General features: G+C 41.3%; 2 protein-coding genes across 2 annotated transcripts; both read right to left on the bottom strand.

The window, feature by feature from the left end:
• Window positions 1–2,326: 2,326 nt before the first annotated feature.
• On the bottom strand, window positions 2,327–27,530 carry PRRG1 (proline rich and Gla domain 1). The gene is made up of 4 exons (XM_072135800.1): window positions 27,346–27,530; window positions 23,995–24,034; window positions 10,724–10,884; window positions 2,327–3,239 (listed from the first exon to the last, which is right to left on the bottom strand). Exons 2-4 carry the CDS (start codon window positions 24,002–24,004, stop codon window positions 2,730–2,732), a joined length of 681 nt encoding a protein of 226 aa, XP_071991901.1. The 5' UTR covers window positions 24,005–24,034; window positions 27,346–27,530; the 3' UTR covers window positions 2,327–2,729.
• On the bottom strand, window positions 5,173–8,782 carry LOC140118201 (uncharacterized). Its single transcript, XM_072135798.1, has 2 exons — window positions 6,157–8,782; window positions 5,173–6,078 (listed from the first exon to the last, which is right to left on the bottom strand). The coding sequence occupies exons 1-2, from the start codon at window positions 8,650–8,652 to the stop codon at window positions 5,782–5,784; spliced, it is 2,793 nt and encodes a 930-aa protein (XP_071991899.1). The 5' UTR covers window positions 8,653–8,782; the 3' UTR covers window positions 5,173–5,781.
• Window positions 27,531–27,610: the final 80 nt, after the last annotated feature.

Genomic DNA, 27,610 nt, shown 5'->3' with positions numbered 1-27,610 from the left:
TTTGCCACATTTCAGGCTTCAAACATTACTTAAAAGGGCTTCCAGCGTAAAATAACACTAATACAGTGCACTGAAAAGTGTGTTTGGGTTCAGACGGGATAGACAGAAAATTGGTTTACAAGTTTGATCACACAGGGAAAAGAAGGGAAGATGGGAGTAGTAGTGTAGTGAAGGTGTAGCGTTTGTCACAAAGTAACGCTCAGACACTCTCTCCAGCGATACCAAAGTAAAATGGTGTCGTTGGAAAGAGTTTTTTAGTAAAAATGCTGCAATTTGCCAATCTCAGCAATCGCCAGGGCGGGACTGATCTGATAGGCTGGGTGATGTTGGCAAAAAGTTCTCCTGCCTCAGTCACCATGTTTTATTGCGATATCACCATGTCTTGTGACTTTTTCCAATACAGAGTTGAAAACTGGCACTTGAATATAGGGATAAGTTGTGAATAAAGGTTGTATACAGGGCTTTTGAGTTTTAATTACCATTTTCTATACATGTAAAATTGAAACCAGAAGTTTACATACACTATATAAAGAGACACATATGCATGTTTCTTTCACTATCTGACATGAAATAAGATTAAATCTTTCCTGGTATTAGCTCAAAGCGGATTACCAAAATTATTTATATTTGCCAAATAACTGAATAATACTAGAGAAAGAAATTTAATGCGCTTTAATTACTTTCTCCATATTCAAAAATGTACATAATTATAAGTACAAACAAGATGGGAATTTCCAGCCATCATACCATTGAGGAAGGCTACAGGTTCTGTGTCCCAAAGATGAACGTGCTTTGGTCCAAAATGTGCATATATCATCCCAAGAACAAAGGCAAAAGTGTGTGTGTGTCATTATCCATAGCGAAATGAGTACTTAATCAACATGGACTGAAAGGTCACTGTGCCAAGAAGACTTTACTCCAAAAGAAACATGTGAGATTTCATGTCGTCTGATGAAACTAAAATTGAACAGTTTGGCCATAATGACAACTGTTACATTTGGTAGAATCTCGCAAGGCTGAGAACACAATCACAACTGTGAAACACTGGGTTGTCAGCATTATGTTATGGGGTTGTTTTGCTGCAAGAACTTCACAAAAATTGCATCATGAGAAAAGAATACTTTATGGCAATACTGAAGCAACGTCTGAAGATAACAGCTAGGAAGTTATTAAAGATTGTCCATTTGGAAGTCTCACTTGTGCCCAGTGTCAAACTGCTAAACTTGGTACAATGTGGCTTACGGATAAGAAAGTCAATGTTTTGGAGTGGCCATTAGCGGCTCTGATCTCAGTTAAAAAAAATTTATGTGCAAAGCTGAAAAGGCAGTTGCAAGCAAGGTGGTCTACAAACATAGCTCAGCTACACCAGTTCTGTTGTGGGAAGCGTCTGAAAAGGTATGCAAAATGTTTGACCCAAGTCATACAGTTTAAGGGCATTTGTACCAAATACTAATGGAATCTATGTTAAACTTGCAGACTTTGCAGAAAGAAATACAAATTCCTTAAAAAAAAAAAAAAAACTCTACATTTGTTTTTCATTATTTCACAGTAACTGAGGGTTTTCTTATGTGTAGTCATTGGCAGAGTGGATCCAAGTCTCCCAATACTCAGCAGCTCTGCCATGCAGGGGGTACAGCGTGGTATCTGACAAAACTGAAGACTAAACCCCTGCACCACTTTTAAAAGACAGTGGGTTGTTCCCAAGGTTGAAGCAATGTCAGTATTGCTGTTTGGCCAGCAGACAGGGACACCTTGCATCATATTTCTGTATGATGCAAGGACTCCGGTCCACTTCACTGAGCTTAGTCCGTGGAATCTGACCAGTACTATGGTCCTTTTCCACGGACCTCTCACATTCCTGCACATTCAGCCTTAAGGTAAGATAATGATATTATATAACGCAAATAAATATATAAAACTGTGCTGGTTACAGGTGACTATGTTTGTATATAGCCGTATGCTTTATCTTTATCTTGATAAACTTTTCAGCTATCAAAGTCAAATTCATAAAAGAAGGCTTTACACAACTTATAGAAAAACACAACTTTGTGGCATTTGTAGAAGATTGTTTTTATTGTAAGGGTCAATCCTTTTAGAATATTTTTTTTTTAACAAAGAAAAAATGTAAAATAAAAAGTTCTTCCCTATTTATATGAAAATGAACTTTCATTCAATTCACAATATGCATAAAATATAATAGTAGTCTAAATATTATTCAACAAATACAATATAAAGACACCTTTTAATTTGTAGGCAAGAGTGTGACCTGAGGCATTTCTTTAAAATATATTGCACTTTTAAATAATACACAAAAGATAGGCACAAATGTAAAAATAAACGTCACACTTTATTCCAAAATAATAAAAATGCACCAAGAGGTTAGTAGTGGTTAAATTGCAATACTGGTATCACCCTGAAAGGGACAGAATTATTGCAAAAAAAAAAAAAAAAAACTACACGAGAGCATCCTATTAGACTATGGTAATCTTAGGTAAATGTATACAGAGAACAGTCCAAAAGAGCTTTCTGTTAAATAAACATTTCCTTAGAATTCCGCAGTAGAGTTTCCAAAGTATCGAAAGTGCTTTTTGCCCCTTTTTAAAGTCCACTAAAAAATAATTAGTCACAAAATTCAAATTCTGTACAAAAGCAAATAATACTGTGAATTTCTTCATCGGCAATTAAAAAAAATATATATAAAAAGGTATGTGTGTGAATAAACTTCAATGTCACTTGACATTTGTGACCTCACAAGGTATTGTGACTACTGAGGCACAAGTGGCTATTTCTTCGTATTGTGGAGGAGGCTCTGTAGGATTCTGTAAGGGCTCACTCACTCTAACCACCCTCTCGCCAGTTGCTTCTTCATAGGACGGGGGAGGGTCAGAGTTTGAAAATCCAGCTGACAATGTATCTGAACGTACATCATAATCTACCAATCCACTAGAATGCCCAGCCCTATTAAATGCATCCTCTACGGTACAGAGTACATTAGTATGCTGCTGGCTGCCCATGCCATGCTCTGTTCCTTCCTCTGTAGCGTTTTCTCCGGCTCCTCTGGATGCATAAGCTGTCCGGCGACGTGCCTTCTTCTTGAAAACACACCTCCACACCAATAGCAGAATCAAAAGGACCACAAAAAATACGGTGATCAAGGGGAAGGCCAGGTAAAATGGATACCAGCTGCTGTCTGTGGATGAGTCCTCCTGTCCTCTGGTGTATTCTTTCCAAAACTCTTTCTAGAAAAAAAAAAGGATATGTTTAACAGTCACATACTATATAAAATATTTCTCAACACTAAACAACCTGGACTTTATCATCAACAGAAAATAAATAGCGCCACCAGAATTTTATTGCCTAAATTTACTACATTTGGGCCATGCGTTGCATCCTGTACTGTTTTAGAAAAGCTGGCTAAAAGATTATTTCAGAAACGAACATCAATTTGTAGATATCATAGTAGTACAATTTTGGCGTTATGCAGACGGTCATGTGCTTGCCAGGGCAATAACCTGGGTAAGCACAGCGGTCCCAACCCCTCTCCTCTCCATAAGAAGCCCGGTGGCCACCATAACGCATTGGACAAGTCCTATATTTTGCACAACGGCCTCCCAGCTCCTTTATGGTGTGGTGAGACACCGTGTGCTCACTGCACCATGTGCCATAGACCGCTATGGGGGCCGAGATACACCCATAAAGCATTGCCATAAAGCACCCAATACAGTTGTATGCATGAGGCCCAAGAGTGACCTTGATACTATGCATATAATCTAGATTTGATCTACAGAAATTTAGAACTGTGGCTTAAAGAACAACTGTAAAGTTTTTGTTTTTCCACAAAGCAATAGCTCTTGGAATGTACAACTTTGTCGTTTGCCTATATCCAACTGTTTCTTTGCTATACTCTCTACATTATCTCAATGCTGAAGTAGCTCATTCCTCTGCCTGTGCTGCCAAGCCCTGTGAATCCATCCTACGAACAAATCAATGGTCTTGCAAGAGGGGAGGGGGCGCTGCTCTGCTCAGAGGTGGTGGTCACATGATCGAGCTCCCTCTCACTATGTAGCAGAGCCGAGTGTATTCAGGACTGTGGATACATAGGTCTCCTGCACACAATAGTTAGGTACAAGATCTCCCTGTTCCCCATCAGTTTCTCCATCTTTTTCTTAACCTCATGCTGCTGCCATTCCCCCCACTTTGTACTCAGCACTAAAAGCTTTATGCAGGGAAGCTATTAACCTGGAGTACTCACATCGCACAGACTACACACTTCATGTAACTGTTTTAATTACTTCCACTTATTACATGTTCCATGCTCCTCTAGCTTCCAGGCTAATCACCATATACATCCTGTATGTACACCGTGCATTGTTGTGGGAATCTAAATGCATTTAATGCAGAATTACTTTGAGAGAGAACATAAGGCATCATGGGATCTGTGGGCAAAGTCAATTGTACTCAACTTCAGGCCAAGTACAGGAAGAGGTTAGTCGTTGCCCCATTCATCACTAGTGAGAAAGATTTTTGTCAAACACTTTCAACTTTCAATGGCATAACTTTAGAACGAAAAGGGCGAGCAGCATTGTTCCATTTGTTTTTAAAGCAAGAATCACCTATGAGAATTTGATAATCATAACTTTACAGTTACGCTTTAATGTAAAGAAACTCATTAGGGAAATAAAAAAAAAAAAAAAAAAGACTTACATTGTCTATAAATCTAACAGAAATTAAATGTTCTGGAAAATATCAAATACATTCCAATTTTCTTTAAAGGAAACCTACCACTTGTAGTGGCAGGTTTCCGATGGCAATATCGGGCACCAGCTCAGGGTGAGCTGGTGCCGGAGCTTATTTTAGTTAGTGTTTTAAACCGCGGTATCGCGGTTTAAAACACTTTTTAAACATTGTAGCCGGCGCAGGCAGGTACGCGCTCGGTGCTTACCGTGCACGCGGCTCTCATTCACTTCCTATGTAGCCGCGTGCACGGTAAGCGCTGAGCGCGTACCTGCCTGCGCCGGCTACAATGTTTAAAAAGTGTTTTAAACCGCGATACCGCGGTTTAAAACACTAACTAAAATAAGCTCCGGCACCAGCTCACCCTGAGCTAGTGCCCGATATTGCCATCGGAAACCTGCCACTACAAGTGGTAGGTTTCCTTTAAGGCCAATTAACGGAATACTGACTGCTTCTGAACTAGGTCACAAAATCTAAAAAGAAAACAGCCATAACCATCTCAAGCTTTGAATATGTGACTGTTCAAACTTCAAAAAACACATAAATCCATGATAAAAAGTAATTAACTGATCTCTAATTTAAATGTGTAAGTTATGTAATGACCACAAGGTGGCGCTCTGGTGAAAAGCTGACTGACCAAGCAATTCACCGGTGTGTATACTACAAGCCTCAGTAGAAAGAATGAATTAGTTACTCACCGGTAATTCCATTTCCATTAGTCCACCATGACGGCCCACCTGGAGGATGCCCCTTGACCTCTGTAGGGACAGGAAGAAGAGAGGTTAAATTCCCCTCCCCGCATCCTCCCGCCAGTGACTTCAAAATAACCACACTGAGGAAGATGCAACAATGATTTATTTATATGTTTTCATCACATACAGTTTTCATCATTGTGAATACCACATAACCTATAACAAGCAAGGGAGGGAAACTATAGGCCGTCATGGTGGACTAATGGAAATGGAATTACCGGTGAGTAACTAATTCATTCTTTCCACTTCGTCCCCCATGACGGCCCACCTGGAGACTTACAATATGAGTAGTCTTTTAGGGAGGGATCACTGCTTGAAGCACTTTTCTCCCGAAGGACAGATCCTTCGAGGAGGGCAAGTCAAGTCTATAGTGTTTAGAGAAGGTAGAAGAGGAAGTCCAAGTTGCTGCTTTGCAGATCTGTTCTAAGGAGGCCCCTCTTTTCTCTGCCCAGGAGGTGGATACGGCTCTTGTGGAATGTGCCCTTATTCCTGATGGTATTGGAATCTCTTGGATGTCGTAACAAGAAGATATCGCCATCCTTAGCCATCTAGCGATGGTTGCCTTGGACGCCTTCCTCCCCTTATTTTTCCCCTGGAATTGGAGAAATAGGTTAGAATCAACTCGCCAGGATTCAGTTATTTCCAAGTATTTAACGACAGAACGTCTTACATCTAGAGTGTGCCATTCGCGTTCTCTCTCTGAGGACGGATTCTTGCAGAAGGAAGGTAATATGATCTCTTGACCTCTATGGAACTCCGAGACCACCTTTGGGATGAAATTTGGGTCCAGTGTGAGAATAATTCTATCATCAAGAACCCTCATATAGGGTTCCTTAATAGAAATTGCCTGGAGTTCACCTAGTCTCCTTGCTGAGGTGATTGCTACCAGGAAAACTGTCTTTAGTGTCAGATTTTTTACACTAGCAGAAGAAATTGGTTCAAAAGGCTCCTTAATTAAAGCATTTAAGACCAGAGAAAGATCCCATGAAGAAGTCCTTTTAAGGACCTGGGGTTTTAATCTAGAGGCTGCTAGAATGAATCTTTTCACCCACCTGTGCTCGATGAGGGGTTGATCGAAGAAAGCACTTAGGGCTGATACCTGGACCTTTAGAGTACTTGTGGAAAGTCCCAACTCCAAACCCTTTTGAAGGAAGTCAAGAACCTGCAAGATATTGGGGTTAGATTGACATGGTGGATTATCTGCACAGAAAGAACAAAATTTTTTCCAAATCTTGTGATAAATTGCAAAAGTGACAGGTTTCCTACTTGCCTTCAGGGTGTTTATAACAGCAGAGGATAGTCCTTGGGACTTCATATAGTCCGATTCAGGATCCATGCTGATAACTGGAGTCTTCCTGGATCTGGATGGGATATTGGACCCTGTACCAGGAGATCTTCTGACACTGGTAGTATGACTGGATCCTGAGTGGACATCCGCTTCAGAATCGGGTACCAGCTCTTTTTGGGCCAATTTGGGCACACAAATATGGTCTGCGTCTTCTCTAGATAAATTTTTTCCAACACTCTGGCGATCAGGGGAATAGGGGGGAAGGCGTAGGCGAGAGTGGTGTTCCAAGAGTGGGAGAATGCATCCAGACGATCTCTTGTCTCCCCTTTTTCCAAGGAAAAAAAGTGTCGACACTTGGAGTTTCTTTTTGTCGCAAACAAATCTATTTGAGGTTCTCCCCAAAGGGAGGATAGATACTGGAATATCTCCTCTTTTATGCACCACTCGTTGGGAAGTATTTTCCTTCGGCTGAGGAAATCCGCCGTGGTGTTCTCTGTTCCCTTTAGATGGGTAGCTGAGATTGATAGGACATGGTCCTCTGCCCACAAAAATATTTGCCGTGTTAAGGACATCAGTAATGGGGATCTGGTCCCCCCTTGCCTCTTCAGGTATGATACTGTCGTGGTGTTGTCGGACAGTATCAACAGGTGGTGTCCTGCTAGTTGAGCAGTGTTTGAGCTGAGTACTTCCCAAACCGCCCTTAGTTCTCGATAGTTGGACGACCTTCTGGAGATCTCCTCTGTCCAGGAGCCCTGCGTCAACTTTTGAGGAAGCACTGCTCCCCAACCGCTCTTGCTGGCATCTGTCTGTATGGTGATATACGGACTGTTCCTCCAGAAGATTCCCCTGTGTAGATTTGTGTCCATCAGCCACCACTTGAGATCTTCCTTGACTGACGCGGGGATTGATACCTTTTTGTCCAGTCCCTCCGAACTCCTGTTCCAGGACCTTAGGACCCATTTCTGGAGAACTCGAGTATGGGCTTGGCACCAGGCCACTGAGGAGATGCATGCTGTTAATAGTCCTAGGACCTTCATAGCGCCCCTGATGGAGATAAGGGACCTTCTCCGGAACCTTCTTAACTCCTCCTTGATATGAGCCCTCTTTTCCTGTGGAAGGAATGACATCTGTAAGCAAGAATTTAAATTCACTCCCAGGAATTTCTTTACTGTGGCTGGTGATAAATCTGATTTTGGGTAATTTATGATCCAGCCTAGTCTTTCTAAAGTTCCTATTGTGATGTCCCTTGAGGAAATTAGGTTCTGTTTGTTTTGTCCAATAACCAGTAGGTCGTCTAGATATGGGATAATCAGTATGTCCTGCTGTCTTAGGAACGCCACCACCTCTATCATCACCTTGGTGAAGGTTCTGGGGGCTGAAGATATGCCAAAGGGGAGTGCACGAAATTGGAAATGTAACGTGGAACCCCCCGGAGAAAAAACAGAGAACCTTAGGAACTTTTGTGAAGACTGGTGAATGGGGATGTGATAATATGCGTCCTTTAGGTCTATAGTGCACATTACAGCATTTTTGTGGATAATGTGGGTGGCAGACCTTACCGACTCCATCCTGAACTTGTTGTAGACGATGAAGTCGTTGAGTCGTTTCAGGTTGATTATCAGCCTGTTCGATCCGTTCGGCTTCTTTACAAGAAAAAGAGAAGAATAAAATCCTTGCTTTTCTTGTTCCTGAGGAACCTGGGTAATAACTCCAGAAGACAATAAAGATGATATTTCTTGCCAGATTAGATAGTGGGACATTTCTGATGTATGGGGAGAGGGTGGTAGGTAACTTGTAGGAGGAAGCTTCTTGAAGTCTATCTTGTATCCTTGAAGAAGGATGTCTAGAACCCAAGGATTTGAGGTGATTTTTAACCATTCCTCTCTGAACTTCAATAATCTTCCTCCTACTATGGCGTCACTGTTTCTTGTTTCTGTTGGGATCGGATGATGTTGAAAAGAGAAACCCTTTACCTTTTCCTCCTTTCGGGTAGCTCCAGCGACCCCTTTTCCCCTTATCTTTGTATTCCTCTCTTTGGCCTTTAAAGTCCCGAAAGGGCTGCTTCCTGGGTATTGGCTTATTCTCCGGGAAACCCTTTCTCTTATCTGATGCCCTTTCCAAGATGGTATCAAGTTCAGGGCCAAAGACAAATTCGCCTGAAAAGGGAAGACCACATAGCTTTGTTTTTGAGCGGATATCCCCATTCCACTGCTTCAGCCACAGCGCCCTTCTTGAAGCATTTGTCAGGGCTCCTTCTTTTGAAGAGAACCGTACACCTTCGGCTGCCGCGTCTGCTAAGAAGGACGTTGCTGATTTCAATAGAGGGAAATTCTCTAAAATTGTAGTTCTGGGAGTTCCTTCTTTAATATGGCATTCGAGCTCGTTCAGCCAATACAGGAGATTTCTCGCGACTGAGGTGGCCGTTAAATTTGATTTCAGACCCCACATGGATGTTTCCCAGGCTTTTTTCAGCAGAGAGTCAGATTTCCTGTCCATGGGGTCTCTAAGCTGCGCTGCGTCCTCAAACGGCAGGTCTGTCTTCCTTACTATTTTAGTAACCTGCACGTCCACTTTGGGACAGGAATCCCATAGTTTAGAGTCTTCAGGCTCAAAAACCAATCTCTTCCTAAAGTTTTTTGATATAAGGATCCTCTTCTCAGGTTCCTTCCATTCTTCATACACTAACTCTTTGAGGGTGTCATTTAAGGGAAACACCCTCTGGCGCTTTGCTTTTAACCCACCAAATAGTGGTGACGACCCCAGTTCCAATCTGGGCTTTTTACACGGGGGAGCCCTAGATGTAGCAGCGGCAATAGATGAGACCACCTTCTCTTCTATGAACCCTTTGAGCTCGTCTAGGAAGGATGATTTCTCCTCTCGCATGAAGTTATCAATACACACTTTACAGATTGGTTTCTTATATGAATCTGGCATAGAGTGGTTACACATGTTACATTTCCTGGTCCTGGTTTTATCCGATTTCTCGGGTCTTTCAGGCCTGTTAGCCTTATCCCCCTTCTCCTCCTTGCCTTTCCCCTTAGACCCCAGGTCTTTTTCCTAAAAGGCAAATATAGGAGACTAATAACCCACAAACATTGCATACACAGTGGCAATATCCCCTGCAATTAGCCCCACTTACGGATACTGGAGGGTGCAGGAAGATTGGGTTAACTTCGTCAGTCATAGTAGACAGCGGAAGATTTAGATGCAGATACTGGAGCCGTAGTCACTTGATCAACTAGACCTCAGATCATAGTGATCTACCTGCTTTAAATACCTTAATGGGGAGCCCATCCCCCTTAGAAGCGGCTGCTGGTCCGCGTCCCACGGCTCCCAGTGATGCTGCGCGGTTTTCCCCCCGTCACTTCCGGTCGCGGCCGGAAGTCGTCACTAGACTACGGGCTGCTGGGAAATGTAGTTTTCTTCGGCCGCGCGCGCGTGTAATCAGAATTGCGGCGCGGCGGCCAGTCAACGGACCCCTGGACGGCTACAAGGAGGACCCTGGATCGACCGAGAGCCGGGGCCGCCGGGATTTCGCCGTGGACGGCATCACCCGTGAGTAAATCTTCATCCCCCCCCCCCCCACCTGGAGGAGAGAGGGCACCTCTCTATGACCTGCCTCGGTAGGGACAGGAAGAACACTGGCGGGAGGATGCGGGGAGGGGAATTTAACCTCTCTTCTTCCTGTCCCTACAGAGGTCAAGGGGCATCCTCCAGGTGGGCCGTCATGGGGGACGAAGTGGAAATATTTCCTTTTCTAAAAGCACCTAACAAAACAAAATAAAAACCGTGCATATATACGGGAAAATCTTGAAAAACAAAACAGTGGGCCCAGGGAATGCAAATGTAGAAGTGTTTGTGTGACCACCAGGGAAAATGTCAAATATATTTTTCTGATCTAAATCTGGGGTGCATCATATAATATAATATAAATATATATATATCTTACCGTGCGCTCATCATTTTCAAATGCTTCTCTGGCCTCTTCATAGCTGCATAGCTCCTCTCTGCATTCCCTTTCAATGTTCCCTTGCTTTATTTCCTCCAAGAAACTGTTTGCTCTTGGGAATCGCTTTAATATGGAGTTTGCTTGATTTTCAGACAGAAACACTTTAAAAAAATAAAGATTGTTAATTTATATGAACTATGTAGTATAATCTAACCCCTTCCCCACAAAAAAAATACACACTTTCTAGTAGTAGTTCAGATTTTGGTATTATATCAGATTCCCAGATCTTCCTTTGATACCAGAATATTCTGGGTGCAATATTTGGAAATAAAATTGGAGAACAATAAAAAAAATATAAATTTAATAAAAAGGCAAAACTCAAAATGATACCAATTAAAATATTAATTTTATCCTGTAAAGAAAAGCTCTAATAATGCTCTTTTGACTGGTGAAAAAAGGTTATGGCTTTCACAATGTGGCCACATTTAAAAAATAAGATTTTGTAGAAAGGTGTTTTTTTTTTTAAGCAGTGTTCCTAATTGCACTAGGCTACAAAATAATGTTTCTAATTAGATTTCTAAAACAGTACAGTGAACAGAGTACAGGGTTACGTACAAGATAGGGCTACATTCACACTGCCGCGTGGGGGACGTATATATATACGCCCTAACGCCGTACCGCTCCATACCCTAGGACAGCGATGGCGAACCTATGGCACGCGTGCCAAAGAGGGCACGCAGAGCCCTCACTGCTGGCACGCGCCCCATCCTCCTAACCACTGCCAGGTGCGGACAACCACTGTCCACACCTGGTTGTCATGGCTGCTAGCAGTATCGGAGCTGCGCTCCGATACTGCTAGCAGCCATGACAGAGCAGGGTGCTGACACTTCCTGCTCTGTCATTCCAATCACAGCAGCGCACAAGACGGTAAGCGTCCCAGCGCTGGCAGCGAAATGATGTCATTACGCTGCCAGCGCTGGGCACCTTACTCAGTGTGCGCTGCAGTGATCAGCCGGAGGAACGCCGAGTCTGAGGTGAGTTTTTTTTTTTTTATCTCAGCGCATCCACGGGGCATAGATCAGCAGGAGGCTGATTTCCTGCCCGCTCCCGCCCCTCCCCTCCCCTAAGCAACCGGCCCGAAACTCACTGCGCCGCTACCACAAGCCCCCGCGCCCGAAACCCAGCCCGCTATCGCAACCCTACCCCCCCACCCAAACTCCGCCCACTACTGCAATTTGCCTGCCCGAACTCCGGCCGCTCTCACTACCCCCCCCCCTCAATTCCGGTCACTGCCCTGCATCACCCCCTCCCCTGGAACTCATGCCTCATAACCCCATTGCCCCGAACTCCAGATGTTGCATTACCCCCCCCCCCCTGGCCCTAACTCTGGCCGCCCACCCTCTGCCCATCTACCCTACTGACCCCCCCGGAACAACAGACACCTGAACTTCTGCCCGCCAGCAAGGCCGCCACCTTGGACAACCAAAGAGTAAGTAACATGTATTTCTATGTATGTATTTATGTATATGCATATTATATTATATATTTATATGCGCATTTATATATTTATACCTGTGTGAGGGCTTATTTTTTGCGTAACATATTTTACTTCTCATTTATTATTCCATTCGTGTACTGGGAAGCTGGATATTAATACTTTCGCTGTGCGCTCCAAATCATTTGTCTCCTTTATTCTTTGGTTCGGTAAACTCACAGTGATGTGTAGGTTTTATTGTGTTTTAATGCTTTTTCAATAATTAAAACAGTGTACAAAAAAGAAAATAGTTTCGCCATCTTCTGACGCTGATAACTTTAGTGCACGGAGCTGGGGAGGGGTGGTTTTTTGCTTAATGAGCCGTTGTTTTCATTGCTACCATTTTGAGGACTGCGTAACCTTTTGATAACTTTTTATTACTCTTTTATGTGATGTAAAATGGTGTAAAAGTGGCGTTTCAGTGTGTATAGGACTGCTGGAATCCGAGCTCAGACAGTCCTGTGTAAATTGATTCTAAACTAAACCGTCAGTTTTCTGGTTAAATTGCCGTACTGGCACTTTGCGATAAGTAATTAGGTTTTGGGTTGCAGTTTGGGCACTCGGTCTCTAAAAGGTTCGCCATCACTGCCCTAGGAAAAGATGGGCCCTTGTGCGCCATACATCCCTATGGAAATTGGCGGGGGTGAGCAGCACTTGACAAAGACCTGCTGCGATTGAAGCGCGCGTCGGGGTGCACGCTAGGTAATATCATGTCCTCCTCTTGGTCACACTAGCTTCCACTCATTTTGCACTATTTGTATGTGTTTATCCATGTTTATCATTTGGCGTCTGTGACCTCTGTTATTATTACAGTATACCTGCTAGCTATATAAGGGCTCTACCTCATTATTACTTTACACCCATTGTCGTTCATTACATGTTTGGGTCCCTTATATTGTACATTTTACATTTCTTTATGTATTTTAGGACATATTACCTGGCGTGCTTTTTTGTATCTTTTCTGAGATGCTTCTCAGTCTATTTTATGCATTCCCATTGTTATTTACTAAATAAAGATTTTCCCTTTTATGTTGTTGCATTGAAGCCTTGTCCTTTCCTCTTGTTTTTATTTATTTGGTATTTTGTAGTTTATCAGTAAGAGGCCTTCCTTTGGCTACATTGGTCGATATCACTGTCACTAGATTCTACAACTGTTACACTGTGCTTCTTTTGTTATTTTTCTGTACCATGATAATCTAGACACATTGTCAGCACACAGCATCTAATAGCACAGAGGGATCATAAAGTGTCTACTTAGAGAGCCCCTGCCCACACACACTGGAATATTACACTGACCATCAAAGAGTTATAGGAGCTAAAACAGCCATAAATTTCAGTAAAATTGTAAAGTAAGGGGCCAAATATTATCTTTATTGTACAAACATTACAAGGGGATTAAAATTTGTGAACTTTCCTTCATGAGAAACCCCTTTAAAGAGAATATATATATATATATATATATATATATATATATATATATATATATATATATATATATATATATATATATATATATATATATATATATATATATATATATTTTATATATATGAGCATGATACAAACATAGCATATGAAAAGTTCACGTCACAGAGGCAACTCTAATTCCTAAGGACAAAGGCTTCTATTCCCAGTGTATTAGATTGTAGATTCCACTGCAGTGAGGTTTATCACCAGCGGCACAATGAACAAACCGGAGGAAACTCTACAGCTAAAAATAACAACATGGATGTTTCTTGGCAAGATACGGAGGCACAAGAGGAAGACAATGCAGATATAATAATATGAAGTTTAAGATTAACTAAATTAAAGCCAGGTAAACATTTACCTTGATGAAAATTGTTTACTCCGCATGAAAAACTGCAATTTTCTGGAGAAATAAGGAATTTAAATTTCTTAATTACCAGTGGAAAAAACGCCCTCATTTATGGAAGGGATGCAGAATTTACTCAGTAGTAATAGCATAGCAATGCTAGAACCACTAGAAACCAGGGGGAACAAGTTCAGCCTTTAAATGTGACGGTTATATTTAGTACAAGCAGTCATCACAAGTTTTATACTTGGAATAAGCGTGGATTCAGAAGGCCGATGCTCGCTCAGACTGGGTCCCAGGTAAGCACAGGGCCAGGAGGAGGTGCTGGGAGGGTTAATTGCTCTTTACCCCCTCCTCCCTCCATAGGCAGACAAGTGGCCGTGCCAAAAATCTACCAAAATATAGGACATGCGGCGTGTGTTCACCGCAGTTTGACCAGTAGCCATAGAATGCTATTGAAGCCGTGGTCTGGCTGCAATGGATAAATCTATCTAAAAAACTTCATATTTTTAAATCCAACCATTAAAGCAGTGTAGAGGTAAGATTCATCACAGTGTCTGATGCTGGATGATAAATCTGGCATAATTTAAACTGTCTAGTCATACTTTGCACCATCTATTAGTTGACCTAGTTGACTCTAGGAAATTGCACCAATAGGTTGTCGCATTTGTAATTTATTTTTTCTTTGTCATACAGACTTTTCCTCGCAAAGTCATGCTCCCCTTTTCCAAGGCCACGCCCCTAAGTGGCATGTCTAAAATCCTTAATAAATATGGTGTCAGGAATTGTAGACAGTTGTTTAGATTGACGCTCTGTCTGCATATAATATTTGTCCCACTCTATGGTCCACACCTTTTTTTTTTTTTTTTTTTTTTTTAAGAGGCAAACAAAACCTAAACATGTAAACCCACCCACCCTTAGACCTCTAATACAAAGTGCAAATAACATGGGAACTTTAGCACTACACACTTTAGTCTATATATGACAAACAGTCTATCATTAGACAAAATATTTTGAATACATTTGGAATAGGAAACACTTCACCCTGCTTAACCATTTGTCATTTAACAAACATCAGATTTGCTTTGGTCTATATATAACTGTTTTGCAACTAACAGGAGTTATATTTCTAAAAGGAATGCACTCAAATTTCTCTAAACAAGCTATTCTAAAAAGCATCACATTACCCCTCTGCTAAAATCAGGAAATGTTTCAAGACATTCAGAAAAATCTACATGTATATCCTCAAATAAACATGCAGCTTTAAAAACACCACCCACTAAACAGGATATGTGGGTGAAATTATAGGATAAAACTAAAATACACTATAACCTTTGCAGGTGAACTTGACAGGGGTTGTCCACTCAGCAAATAATTGACATTATTTGTGTAAAGGAAAAGTTACACACTTCTCCAATATACTTTATGCATCAATGTCTCACCATTTTTAGATGTCGGCCTGCTGACATTCAACAGGAAGTTTTCTTGTTTACTTCCTGTGGAAAAAAACTGGTCCATGATCATGTGATATCACACCAATACACGATTCATTACATCACAGAGAGTAATCAGAGATGTGTGAAATCACATGACCAGGAAACTGTTTAAATCAAAAGGAAGTAAATAATGTAGCTTCCTATAAAATGACAAACAAACAGAGATCAAGAAAACATGTGGACATCTGTACGACCTTTTGATCAAAAGTTACCAAAAAGTGTTCATTTGGATCACTTCCAATAGAGTGTTCATAACATGGGATAAGTTTTTTATATTTTGATAAAGCTGATATTTTATAAATTCACACGAATGTTTGCCTGCCGTACTGTAGCAAGGCGGGCACATGTTGACGCTTAAAAAAGGAGGAGGGGGCGAGCGCTTCTCACCACCGCCCCTCCTAGTAGAGAAACAAGGCATATGTACAATCTTTTCCCCGGGTATAAAGCGCTCCATACGGCTACCTGCCCCCATTGCCACGTCCGGTACATGCAACGTATATATGTCGGCTGTACATACATCCCCCAACAAGGTAAGGAAAAGGATCTCCAGCAGCAGATAATATGGAGTAACATCATTACACTGGAGTACCAACTAATAATGTCTTTTTGATAATGTTGCTATGCGAGTCTGAGTGCTAGGAGTCTCCCATTTTCTACAATTTAAAACAATGGATAGGACATGGTCCAAAACGATGTCCGTACACAATGGTCCCAAAATTGAGAAGGTCTTGAAAGAACTCACTGGCTTTACCCACCATGCAAAGTTTTTTGTGTGGCACTTTGGTAATGAGACTTCTTTTTTTAATAGACCATCAGTTGAACAAGCTGATACTTGTCAGGATTGCTTTCTTATTACTGATAGATTTCAGCTGGTGTTTCCAGGTTTTTTTGCGTCTCACTTTCTTTAGGCATTTGTTACATTAAAAAAAAAAACAAAAAAAAAACTACACTGGAAAAAAGTAACATGTTTTTCATTATTTCATTGTGGGGACTGGATGTGGGTTACCATGACGGCAGGTGAATTTCATGGCAATACCACCTTTATATTTATTTAGAAGATTAGCAACAAAGATTAGCAAAAATAGAATGTTCACTCTTTATTTCACCTACAGTAAATATTTTTGTGGCAGAGTAGCTACAAGAAAAGCAATTTAGCTCCAAATTGTAGTGGCTCGCACTCAGGAAGTTCTTGGGCTCTACGGTGGCTTTCTCCTGGGGAAAAACAGGTTGTGTAAAAGGCATTTGTAGGCATGGCAGCCCATAGAGCCTCAGGTTGCGGCCCCTGCCTGCAGCTTCAAGTGCTGCGACTGTACTAGGTTTTTCCTGTAATTTTGCAGCAAAAAAATAAATACAACATTCAAGGTCACACTGCACAAGTCCAATACATAGGCAGTATTATAGCAATTATATGCTTGTACAGGCAGTCCCGTACTTAAGGACACCCGACTTACAGACAACCCATAGTTAAAGACAGACCCTTCTGACCTCTGATGAAATTTTCTGAATGCTTTACTATAGTCCCAGACAGCAATGATCAGGTGTAAGGTGTCTGTAATGAAGCTTTATTGATAATTCTTGGTCCCATTACAGCAGAAAATGTTTAAACTCCAATTGTCACTGGGGCAAAAAAATTTTTGTCTGGATTTACAATTATAAAATATACAGTTTCGACTTACAACTTCACTGTATTGTAGTCTGCTCTATGTTATTTATTGTACAAATCCAGTATTATGCAATAGTGCAGTGATGGCGAACCTTTCAGTGGCCGAGTGCCCAAACTGCAAACCCAAATCCCCTTCATTTATCGCGAGGTGCCAAGCAAAATTAGAGAAGTATCTTATTGCTCCCTGTTCTTCAACAACGTTCAAACTTACTGGCCTCCTGAGGACACCAACACAGTAGAAAGGAGGAGGGAAAATTTGCATCATTGTAGCTTCTTTCTAGTGTCCCTCTGTACACAAAGAATCATGGGGCCAGCAGGAAGTCCTTCAGAGATAATTAGGTCCTGTCTCCTTCCTACAGTCCCAAGTAGCCAAGCAAGTCAATTTAAAATATCACTGAAAACAGCATCTTTGCTTGGAACTACAGGAAAATTCTTTGAGTCCTGTCTGGTGTGCTGGGGCGATGGCCCGGGTGCCCACAGAATGAGCTCGGAGTGCCGTCTCTGGCGCCCGTGCCATAGGTTCGCCACCACTGAATTAGTAGTTTCTGGGGGGCATTTACTCTGTACTATGGTTCTTGGAGCATCTAGGGTTTTAGTTAATAGTGTGGCTCCCCTGAAGGGTAGCAGTATGACAATGGGGCCCTTGTACTGAAAAACCGTGTGCGCCTCTGCTGTAAAGTATGTATGTGGTGTGAGGTACTGGGCCTGTATTGAATGAGAGCATTAAATATGCTCAGCTCATGTTATAAATATATGCTGATGCTTAGTCTCCAGGATCTCTAGGACAAGAATGTTTTGCTCACATTGCTATTTACCATATAATAGTGTCAGCTATACAATCTTCACCACAAACTGCCTTTATCACAGCTAACAAGCAATTGCTGGTTCTTTCATTGCTGAATAAACTCAGACGTTTTGTTAAATAGAACTGAAAAGAGGATTTGACACTCAACAGTTGTCAAAAGAGGTGGTCACTACAACACTGACATTCATGGCTGACACGTGCCTTCTTCTGATGAATTGCATTCTCTTTGGTAGAACGATCCCCCGGGCTTATCAAATCACATCTGCTCAAAGTGATACAGCAGTCTGTGTGCCAGCTCCGAGAGCCAGTTTAGAAGTCTATTTACTGATCTAGTCCATTTTCTGGAACGATGACAAATATTTAGGTATTCCAGAGAAAAATACTCTTGTCACCTTAGCGATAAAAGTTGGCTCAGTTTATATTTGGTTGTATAATAATTTCCAGCAATAAAAAGGATCATTCCAACAAAGTCTAAAACACAAATATCAGATTACTGCTCTGCCTTTGTCCTCATTTGTGTTTGAATGGAAATATACAGTATATGCATGACCACTACTCCTTTTAAACTGTAGATCAAATTGACTGTCTTGTAGATACAGCAGTTCATAAGTAATTTTTTGGTATAACCCTGTTAAACTCCCTACACTTTATATACCACATTACCGTATTTTTGGGACTATAAGGCGCACCGGATTATAAGGCGCAACTTCAATAAATGCCTGCTAAAACGTCTAGGTTCATATATAAGGCGCACCTGATTGTAAGGCGCACCTGATTATAAGGATGAATGACCAGCAGGTAGCAGACCTGTGCACAGCTCAGTCTGTAAGTGCGGTTCATATATAAGGCGCACTGGACTATAAGGCGCACCTTTGATTTCTGAGTCAAAGGAATCAAAGGATTTTTTGGAAAAATTGTTGAAGTGATAGCAGGTGTAAGCAATCACTTCATTGACTTTGATTCAAAAAGGTTCAATAAAATTTCTGCAAGGTTAATGAGAAAGGAAACAAAAACCCCTAAAAGGATGAAAAAGACTGGCATGTGCTCTCTTAGAATGTATCATTATAGAGGTTTTGATATCTCTTAATGCTTGAAGATATGAGTGGCTAAGTTGTCATATTGCATTACTGTGAGCAGCAAGATCTCATGGGTAGCTTTGAGAGGATTTAATACATAAGCAAGCATCTCAAGCCAAGCAGGAATATGCTGAGCTAATCAGTTACACGTCCAATAAGATTGAGAGCTAAATCACATTCTCTACAAAGAATTATCATACCGGTGCTCAGGCTCATCATCTGAAAGTATTCAATCTCTGTGGGCAAATGTGATTTTAATAAACCGACAAAAGGTTTAACACCTATGAATGTCATTTGTCAATGAAAAATTTATTTAAAGTATTAATAAATAGATAAAATCTGAAAAAGGCTGTCACTAATGACAGTTATCCCCTAGTCGCAGGAATGGGGCCCCAATGCCCACACCAGTACTGCACTTCTGTGAATAAGGATAAACAGTTGCAACCGAATAAAGAATGCCATATTAACAAAGAGCTTATCCAGAACAATTTATTTACTCTTACACATGAGCAGAAAATCCCATTCACATAGAGGAAATAAACAAATGTTCATGGATCACGGGCATGTAGTGGAATGTAAAATCTGCAGCATCTCCTAATAAGTTACAGATTTTTACTGAATTGTGAAAGGTGGAATATGCTCATCCACATGCATGGATGTATCATAAATGTTCATACTTTGAGGAAATGTAGGCAGCAGAGTTAAAATTAAGATATTGTGGGAACCCAATCGCGACACCCAATACAGGCAAGGAACCAGCTATGAGAAACCCAAGATTACATTCTTGCACAGCTTTATGCATTAACAGAATATTTAATCTAACTATAGGGCAGAAACACAAACCACAAAGTTTGCTAAGTTTATGCTGAACAAAGGCACACACCAAAACGTTTGGAAGAATGCACTCATGACACAGAATGGGGAGCATTTATACTTGATTGATGCTCCATTTCTCGTTTCAAGGGTTGCAAGGTTTGTGTTTTTTATCAAAAAGAACCAACTGTATTGATACATTGTAGGAACCTATAATGCAAATCCAATTACACTTCACTAATTGATGGATTATGGAGGCTAAACAAGGAGGTACAGTATAGACACTTATTAATGGATCTGTAACAGCCTAGTTCATGGGCCTTAATGACTGCAAACCTACATGCTAAAAAGTATAAGCATTAGAGTAACCAAAACAACATAAAAACACTTATTGTTACTATTATTGATTTTTGTAAACAACAGTATCAAGTAATAAATGCATAATAGTGTTCTGCTAATGGAAAATTGTACTGCAAAAATTTATCAACCTCTTATTGAAAGCAAACCAAGATTAAAAAATCCAAAACAGCTTTTCGGTGTTCAGCAGCTTCAGGAGTACTCCGTGTACAGTAGATATTAATGTGTACTGAAGGGGCCCTAAACAAAGACGCACCTCACCCTCAAAATGGAGGGGAAATGTACTGAGTGAAATCTATAAAAATATATCATATAAACATATCAAAAAGTGTTGTTGTTACATAACATTAAGCAAATGACCCCATTTGGCGCTCCTGGGCCCCTGACACAGGGCGCTCGGTCACGATCATAACAACGCACATGCCTTGCATGCGAGAAAATTCTCCCCCCTTCCTTGCTCCCGAGAGCTAGTACGTAATTGAGCTCTTGGAAAGCACTGGCGCACGGACACTTTGGTACACATTTACTTACCCGGTCCTGCGCGTTTCCCGGCAATCCTGCACTCTGCCGCGATTCACCAAGATCGTGCGCCCAATATCCTGCATGTGTCACTTCCCTGGTCCGCCAGAGTTCACCTTCCTCTTCCCGATGCATGTAAGTGCATGGTGTGCGACACAATTTCAAAGTTAAATCCCGTGCTCTGTCCAGATCAGTCGGATCTTCTGGCATGAAAGCCGGCGCCGATGCAGCAAAATCCAATCGCCTCCTAAATCCCTGTACCAGGGGTGCGATCCCCGAAGACATCAGAAAACCTGACAGAAACGAGGCAGCGGGACCATTAGTAAATAAGCCCCAGTATCTTCATTTCGCACGGCCGCAATACAAACCCAAAGACCTGAGTGGCTCAGTATGTGGGGAGAAAACCAGGCACTGCTCATCACCTGCCAATTACTATCCCAATAGTGAAAAATAGTGGAGGCAGCATCATGCTATGGTGGTGTTTTTCAGAACCACTGACAGGGCGACTAGTTGAAATTGAAGGAAAGATGAATGCAGCCAAGTACAGAGCTATCCCGGATGAAAACCTCTTCCAGAGTGCTCTGGACCTTAGACTGGTTCACTTTCCAACAAGACAAACGACCTTAAGAACACAGCTATATATATGTTATATAGCAGCCGCTTCAGAACTACTCTGTGACCATTCTTGAATGGTTGAGTCAGGGCCCTGACTTAAACCCAATTGAGCATCTCTGGAGAAACTTAAAAATGGCTTCCACCAATGTTCACCATACAATCTGGGGAGCTGAAGAGGAAGAATGGGAGAGAATCCCCAGATCCACGTGTGAAAACCTTAATGCATTATTTCCAAGAAGACTCATGGCTGTACTAGCTCAAATCGTGCTTCTACTCCATACCGAACAAATTGTTTGGATACTTGTGACTATGTGATATATATGGATTCACATCATGTTCTCTGCATACACCAAGCATTTGTGTCAAGAAAGCATGTGACATTTACATTAACAAAAAGTGGCAGAAGGAGGCACAGTTGTTGCTTTGTGGAGTGGATGCAGCATATTGCATTCAGCCCCGCTGAACACATACGTTACTCAGCAGGAGGGAGGAACCGGTGATGTCATTGTCCATATTAGGACAGTAACATCACTGGGGGAACACCCCGTTCATCGGCTGCTGCTAATGTACACTCCTCCCCATCGCATTCAGGGGGGCTGGAGTCTCCGGGTGACGTATCCCACTAGATAGGCACTGTATATACAGTCGGATACGTCTGTGCAATATGTTGCAAGGACACGTCAGAATCCTTCTGAAGTGTCCTTACAACATATACACAAAAACAAGGTGTGAACCCAGCCTTAGAAAACTCACATCCTAAAAAAATTACTAACAGCTCAAGAGGAAAACTACATTAAAGCTGAAATCAAATGGTTAAAATTCCCTGGGAGAATATATTAGGATTTTGCTTAAAAACAAATAAAGTGCATCATATTTATAAAATTTTATGCAAGGACTGTTAACGTTGCCAAGGATAATTATAATGACAATATAATCATACCAATACTAGAAACTAGCAATTGCTTCTATGAGAGCATCCAACAAGCAACTGCTTGGACAAGTCTCCACAGCTCCTTGCTTCTGCTACATAATTACACAGAAAAATACCACCCTCGGCATTAAATCGGCCCCAAGTGTCCCTTCATCTATGTCCTGCACAGCATTGTGTTATTTCACACTAATTTAGATTTTTATTAGATCTAATAGATGTTTAGTGTTGCTACATGATGGAAAAATAGGACACGTCTAAGGCTTAAAACATACATAAAGTTACACGATAAGTTGTGTGTTGATGAAGTTTGTACACTGGGCCAATATATAGAATTTCCATATTAGGCTACTTTACAGACAGAAAAACGGTTACTGTATATACTCGAGTAAAAGCCTACCCAAGTATAACACCTAAATTTTACCACAAAAAAAACTGGGAAAACTTACCGCCTCAAGAAGAAACCTAGGGTAGGAAATGCAGCAGCTACCCTTTACTAAAATTCCTAGCATGGCCTCTTTAATAATTAAATGTCCTGCACCCTTAAAGAGAACTGGTCACCAGGACCCCATTTTCACTAAAGACAGGTTGCAACAGCCCACTACAGCTGCAATGCAAACATGTATTTCTGCCTTTTCTAAGCATTTGCATTACAATATTATTGTGTGTTATAACTTACCTTGCTTCCTGACAGAATCCTCTGTTTAGTCCCAGGGGTCGGGCTTTGGTTTGGATGCATTTCAAAAAAACAACATGTAACTTGTCTGTGATGCAGACTCCTCAGCTCTCAGTCCCCAACTTTGTGCACCTGTACTGCTCCTCCCTCCTGCTCCTTCACAGAGCTCACAGCCTGGTGAGCTGACATCAGTGGGAGAGGACAGGAGCACAAAGGTGGGGGCCAAGAACTGAGCAGTCTGCAGCACAGACAAGTCACATGTTTTTTTAAATGCATCTAAACCAAAGTACAACCCCTAGGCCTACACAGATGATTTTGTCAGAGGGGAAGGTAAGTTGTAATATACAATTATATTGTAATGCAAATGCTTAAAGGCAGCATAAAGACATATTTGCAATGCTTCTGTAATCTGTCTTTAGTGAAAATTAGGTCCCTGGTGACAGGTTCCCTTTAAAACTTATATACTTGCCCTCCGGCATTCCCCGCAGCTTCTCTTCTTCTCATGGCAGTGCGGGCAGAGACAATTCTATGCCTTTTGCCTGCACACACATTAGGACACGGTGATGAAGCCACTTGCTGATGTCATCGTGTGTGCAGGGGCAGAGGGCATAGACGTACCTCTGCCCACACTACCGCAAGGAGAAGAGATGCTGTAGGGAGTGCCAGAGGGTAAGTATATAAGTTTATTATTTTTATATACTCGGATAAAAGACAAATGGGGCTTTTGCATCACAAAAATTCGTGCTGAAAAACTCGGCTTATACTCAAGTATATATGGTCATCATCCAAAACAATGGATACAAAGAAAATTTGCTGTTATTTTGTTCAGGAAATCACCTTTCGCAAGGAGATAATAAAAGTTAATTTCTTCGAAAATTTAAATCAATATCAAATATGCATACAGGATAAATATAAAATCAGCACTTTTTTTAACACTTATTTATTTTGTATTACAGAATAGTCACACGTTACTTACCACTGGCCATGATTCTACCGATTCCAGTAAGAAGAAAAGCCTAAAGAAAAGTTAAAAAAAATTCAAATAATGTTTAGAATGGCAAATTCTTCCCAATTCTGCATTCACACAGTCAAGCAGGTAAAAAGAAAAAAAAGGTAGTTTCCCTCAATTGAACTTCACTTCCTTCCATTTAATAACATTAGCTGGATCGCAAAGCTTTGGGCAATGAGTATATCTGTCGTCAGAATTCATACTTACACAGGTCATAAATTGAAAGCCACATTTCCGGTTCCCTAGAAGCTAAATGCATATACTTCATAACTAAACTATGACTATTGTTCTCACATTCCTCTGATGCTTTTAATCTGACAGCCAATCACGTGCAAGAAGGAAGCCTTCCCCTATGTCACTTTTCACAAACAACTGAGCCCACCAACACAGTAACTTATTACACTTGGCACCGATTCATGCGTTTGTTTATAATTACAGTATTGTCAGGTTCACCAGTTGAGTTTACAGTTCATGGAAAACCATGGTTTATCTGTACAATCATGTGAAAGATTTAACAAACCAAAACTTGTAGGTGCCAAAGTTGAAGCTGAATTTTGGATCTGTAGGTTGTAAACAAAATGAGACCAACGTGTACCAGGGATCAAATGAGTGCAGCAGAAATCACAGGTAGATGCACATAGGGAGTCCACACTCAATTCACAACTGAATACAGATGAAAATCCATAACCATTCCTCATAAAATACTTAATGGATGAGATATTAGTAGAATGTTTAGAAGCTAAATGAAAGTCTAACTAATCCCTTTACACAGATAATCTAAGCCCATTGGCAGTACACATGCACCAGCACAGAACTGATGAATTAGGAATTAGATTGTTATGTACTGCTTTTAATTCTGTGTATGTGACGTAAAGACGTTGGAGTGCCGAACTTTCTTCTAAGGTGTTCTTCATCTATTATTATGGGACATAGAGACGACTGTCCCTTTGTTACTTGCACCGGTTGGTAAACTGATGTTTTCAGAATTATCTGAATATAAATGACACATCACTGCAGCCAATTCTATTTCTTGTTAGAAGTGCTTTTCTTTGTCTTGGACCACATGCATAGTTTTAGGAGGGAATTGGAGTGGATTGGTGTCTAAATTTGTGACTTTTTGAAGGGATGCACTAATAGGTCTACCACATCTGAAGTAACCAGATAAAAAATCTTGAGAAAGTAGGCTAAAATGGAAAAGTGATAACAACTTTACCGTACGCATTTTCAGCCATAGGTGTAGCACATACTTATGGGTGATGTTACAACCTGTAAGGTGTTGAGGAGTCAAGGAGTCATTTGAATAGTCCAGGTCAGTTAAACAAGAGATACAGACTGTAACATGCCAGACACAGTTCAAACAATAATGCTATTATCAAAGGGGAAGGGACATAGGAGGGGGAAATTAGTTTCGGACACACTTTGCCTCAAACTGCTGTAGTTGCTCAGGGAAACCAATTAGAGCTAAAATTTCATTTTATAAGGTGTTGTGGAAAAATTAACAGCTGGGCTCTGATTGGTTCCCATAAGCAACTAGAACAGTTTTGCGCCTCACTGTCTAGCAACACAAGCGAAGTGAAGCGCATGTGCAGATGGATGCAGAGACCGGGAAGACATGTATGATCTCCTGAGGACAGAAGTGACGGGGGAAGGTGGCAATAGTTTTTTTTTTTATTTTTTTATTTGAAGTCTATTCATGTCAGAGAAGTTTCCTGAGGGCCGCTCCTCACTGGCCACTCCCATGGGACAAGGGACACAGCTCTGCATACAGAAAGGTAAACTTTGATCCAACTTATCTTTTTGTTTGGAAAAAGACAGGGTTTACTATAAAAACTCTTTAGCAATGTACACACTATTCTATATGGGGACATGGGGAGCCAGAAAAAGGGCTCCTGATGACAGGTTCCCTTTAAGAGAATAGTGCAACTACACTATTTATAGGTTCATTTTTACAGCTTTCACTGCCCGGTCTGGATGACAATACCCCTTTATTCTTTGGCTCAGTAGAATCACAGAGATACCAAATTTGTGATATTTTTAGGTCTTCATTTGAAAAAAAAAGCTTTTTCACACTTTGGTATACGGAGCTGGTCATGGTGTCATTTTTTCTCAGGATGGAATGACGTTTTCATTATGCCAAAAAGACAACTAAATGACCCTTTGATCACTTTTTATTTAAATTTTTATGGGAGGCAAAATGGAAAAACGGTGGGAATTAGAATGTTTTTTTTTTCCTTTAACAGCGTTACAATGCCGAATAATAGTTTTTATATTTTGATAAAACAGACATTTTGGGACGCAGCATCACCCAAAATGTTTAGGATTATTTCTTTAAGCGTTCAATATTACAGTCGTAGACTTTGGCACTGAAATACGGCAACACCCACAGCAGAACTGTCACATGGTGACAACTGCCGTGTAAGGAGAGGGCTCTGGTATTTTAAGATGTACGGATTCTAAAACCATACTGTGGTGCATAATATGCTGATTAAAAGAGGTTTTCCAGCATTTCAGATATTCAAATATGTAAAGTGAAGAGCAGTCAGCTTTCCACTCCCCTGTTGCCAGAATCAATGGGCATAGTGGAGACGGGACACGCTTACCATGCCACTGCTTGAGCCTTAGACTTTCTACTGCGATTACATTGTATCTTACGAACAATAGAGCAGCTCAGGACCAGGACCCATGGTTTATTTTGAACAATTTACAGGGATGGAAAACTGGTAAAGTATAATAATCTGGAGAAAGTCAGTCATATTTGTGCACGTGTAACCATGACACACGAGTAAAATCACATCCCGGCCGGAATGTAAAATATGTCACTTAATGACAACTGGTTAAAGCGATTTACATTTTACACTCATCACCCAACTGGTTTTTAATGTATGCAGATCCACTCTCCAGTAGGGATGTACAGTCAGCCCAGAATCCAGCTCTGGAATAGTCCTGTATCCACCCTGTGCTGTCATCATTATCCACAATATGTGAGTAATGTTTACCACCAGACACAGGACATCCTCCCAGCCGATGGAGGACAAAACTTTGGGAATTACTGCGTTTGTTTCCCATGGTGCTTTGCGTTATATATATCTATCAAATACCCAAATATATAAATATAAATATATACAATATTTACATCCCGAGTCCGGAGGTTTTGCGAGCGAATATATGGCTGCCGCCCAAACCAAAAGCAAGCCATGTTTACATAAACACAACACATTCATCATCCTATGAATCCAAACCATAAATATATACTACAGAGATGCGTAACTAGGTGCCTGTCTACACCGCGCGTTATTGTTAGACATCCTCTCACAGTACCTGAGCGGGCCCGGTATCCCGAGAAGTAGCGGATACACTTCACTCCTGGCTCTATACTCCGCTGCAGCAGCCGCTATACCCCCAGGGAGACGTACGCTGGAATGGGACGGAGCGGCTTAGAGTAGGCGTGACGTCAGGGTCATGTGACCGTGCTTGTAGGAAGGGGAGGGCTGTGGGCGCGACCATTGTATTGGAGCTGCTGAATGAATTAGTGCGGTCACAGTGTGTGTGTGTGAGGTGAATGAGTAACGGCTGCGCGCGTGTG

The sequence above is a fragment of the Engystomops pustulosus genome, chromosome 2 (assembly GCF_040894005.1).
Source record: "Engystomops pustulosus chromosome 2, aEngPut4.maternal, whole genome shotgun sequence".
Classification (NCBI taxonomy): Eukaryota; Metazoa; Chordata; class Amphibia; order Anura; family Leptodactylidae; genus Engystomops; species Engystomops pustulosus.
Note: the sequence above shows the minus strand (reverse complement) of the source record. Positions and strands in the feature narration are given on the sequence as shown.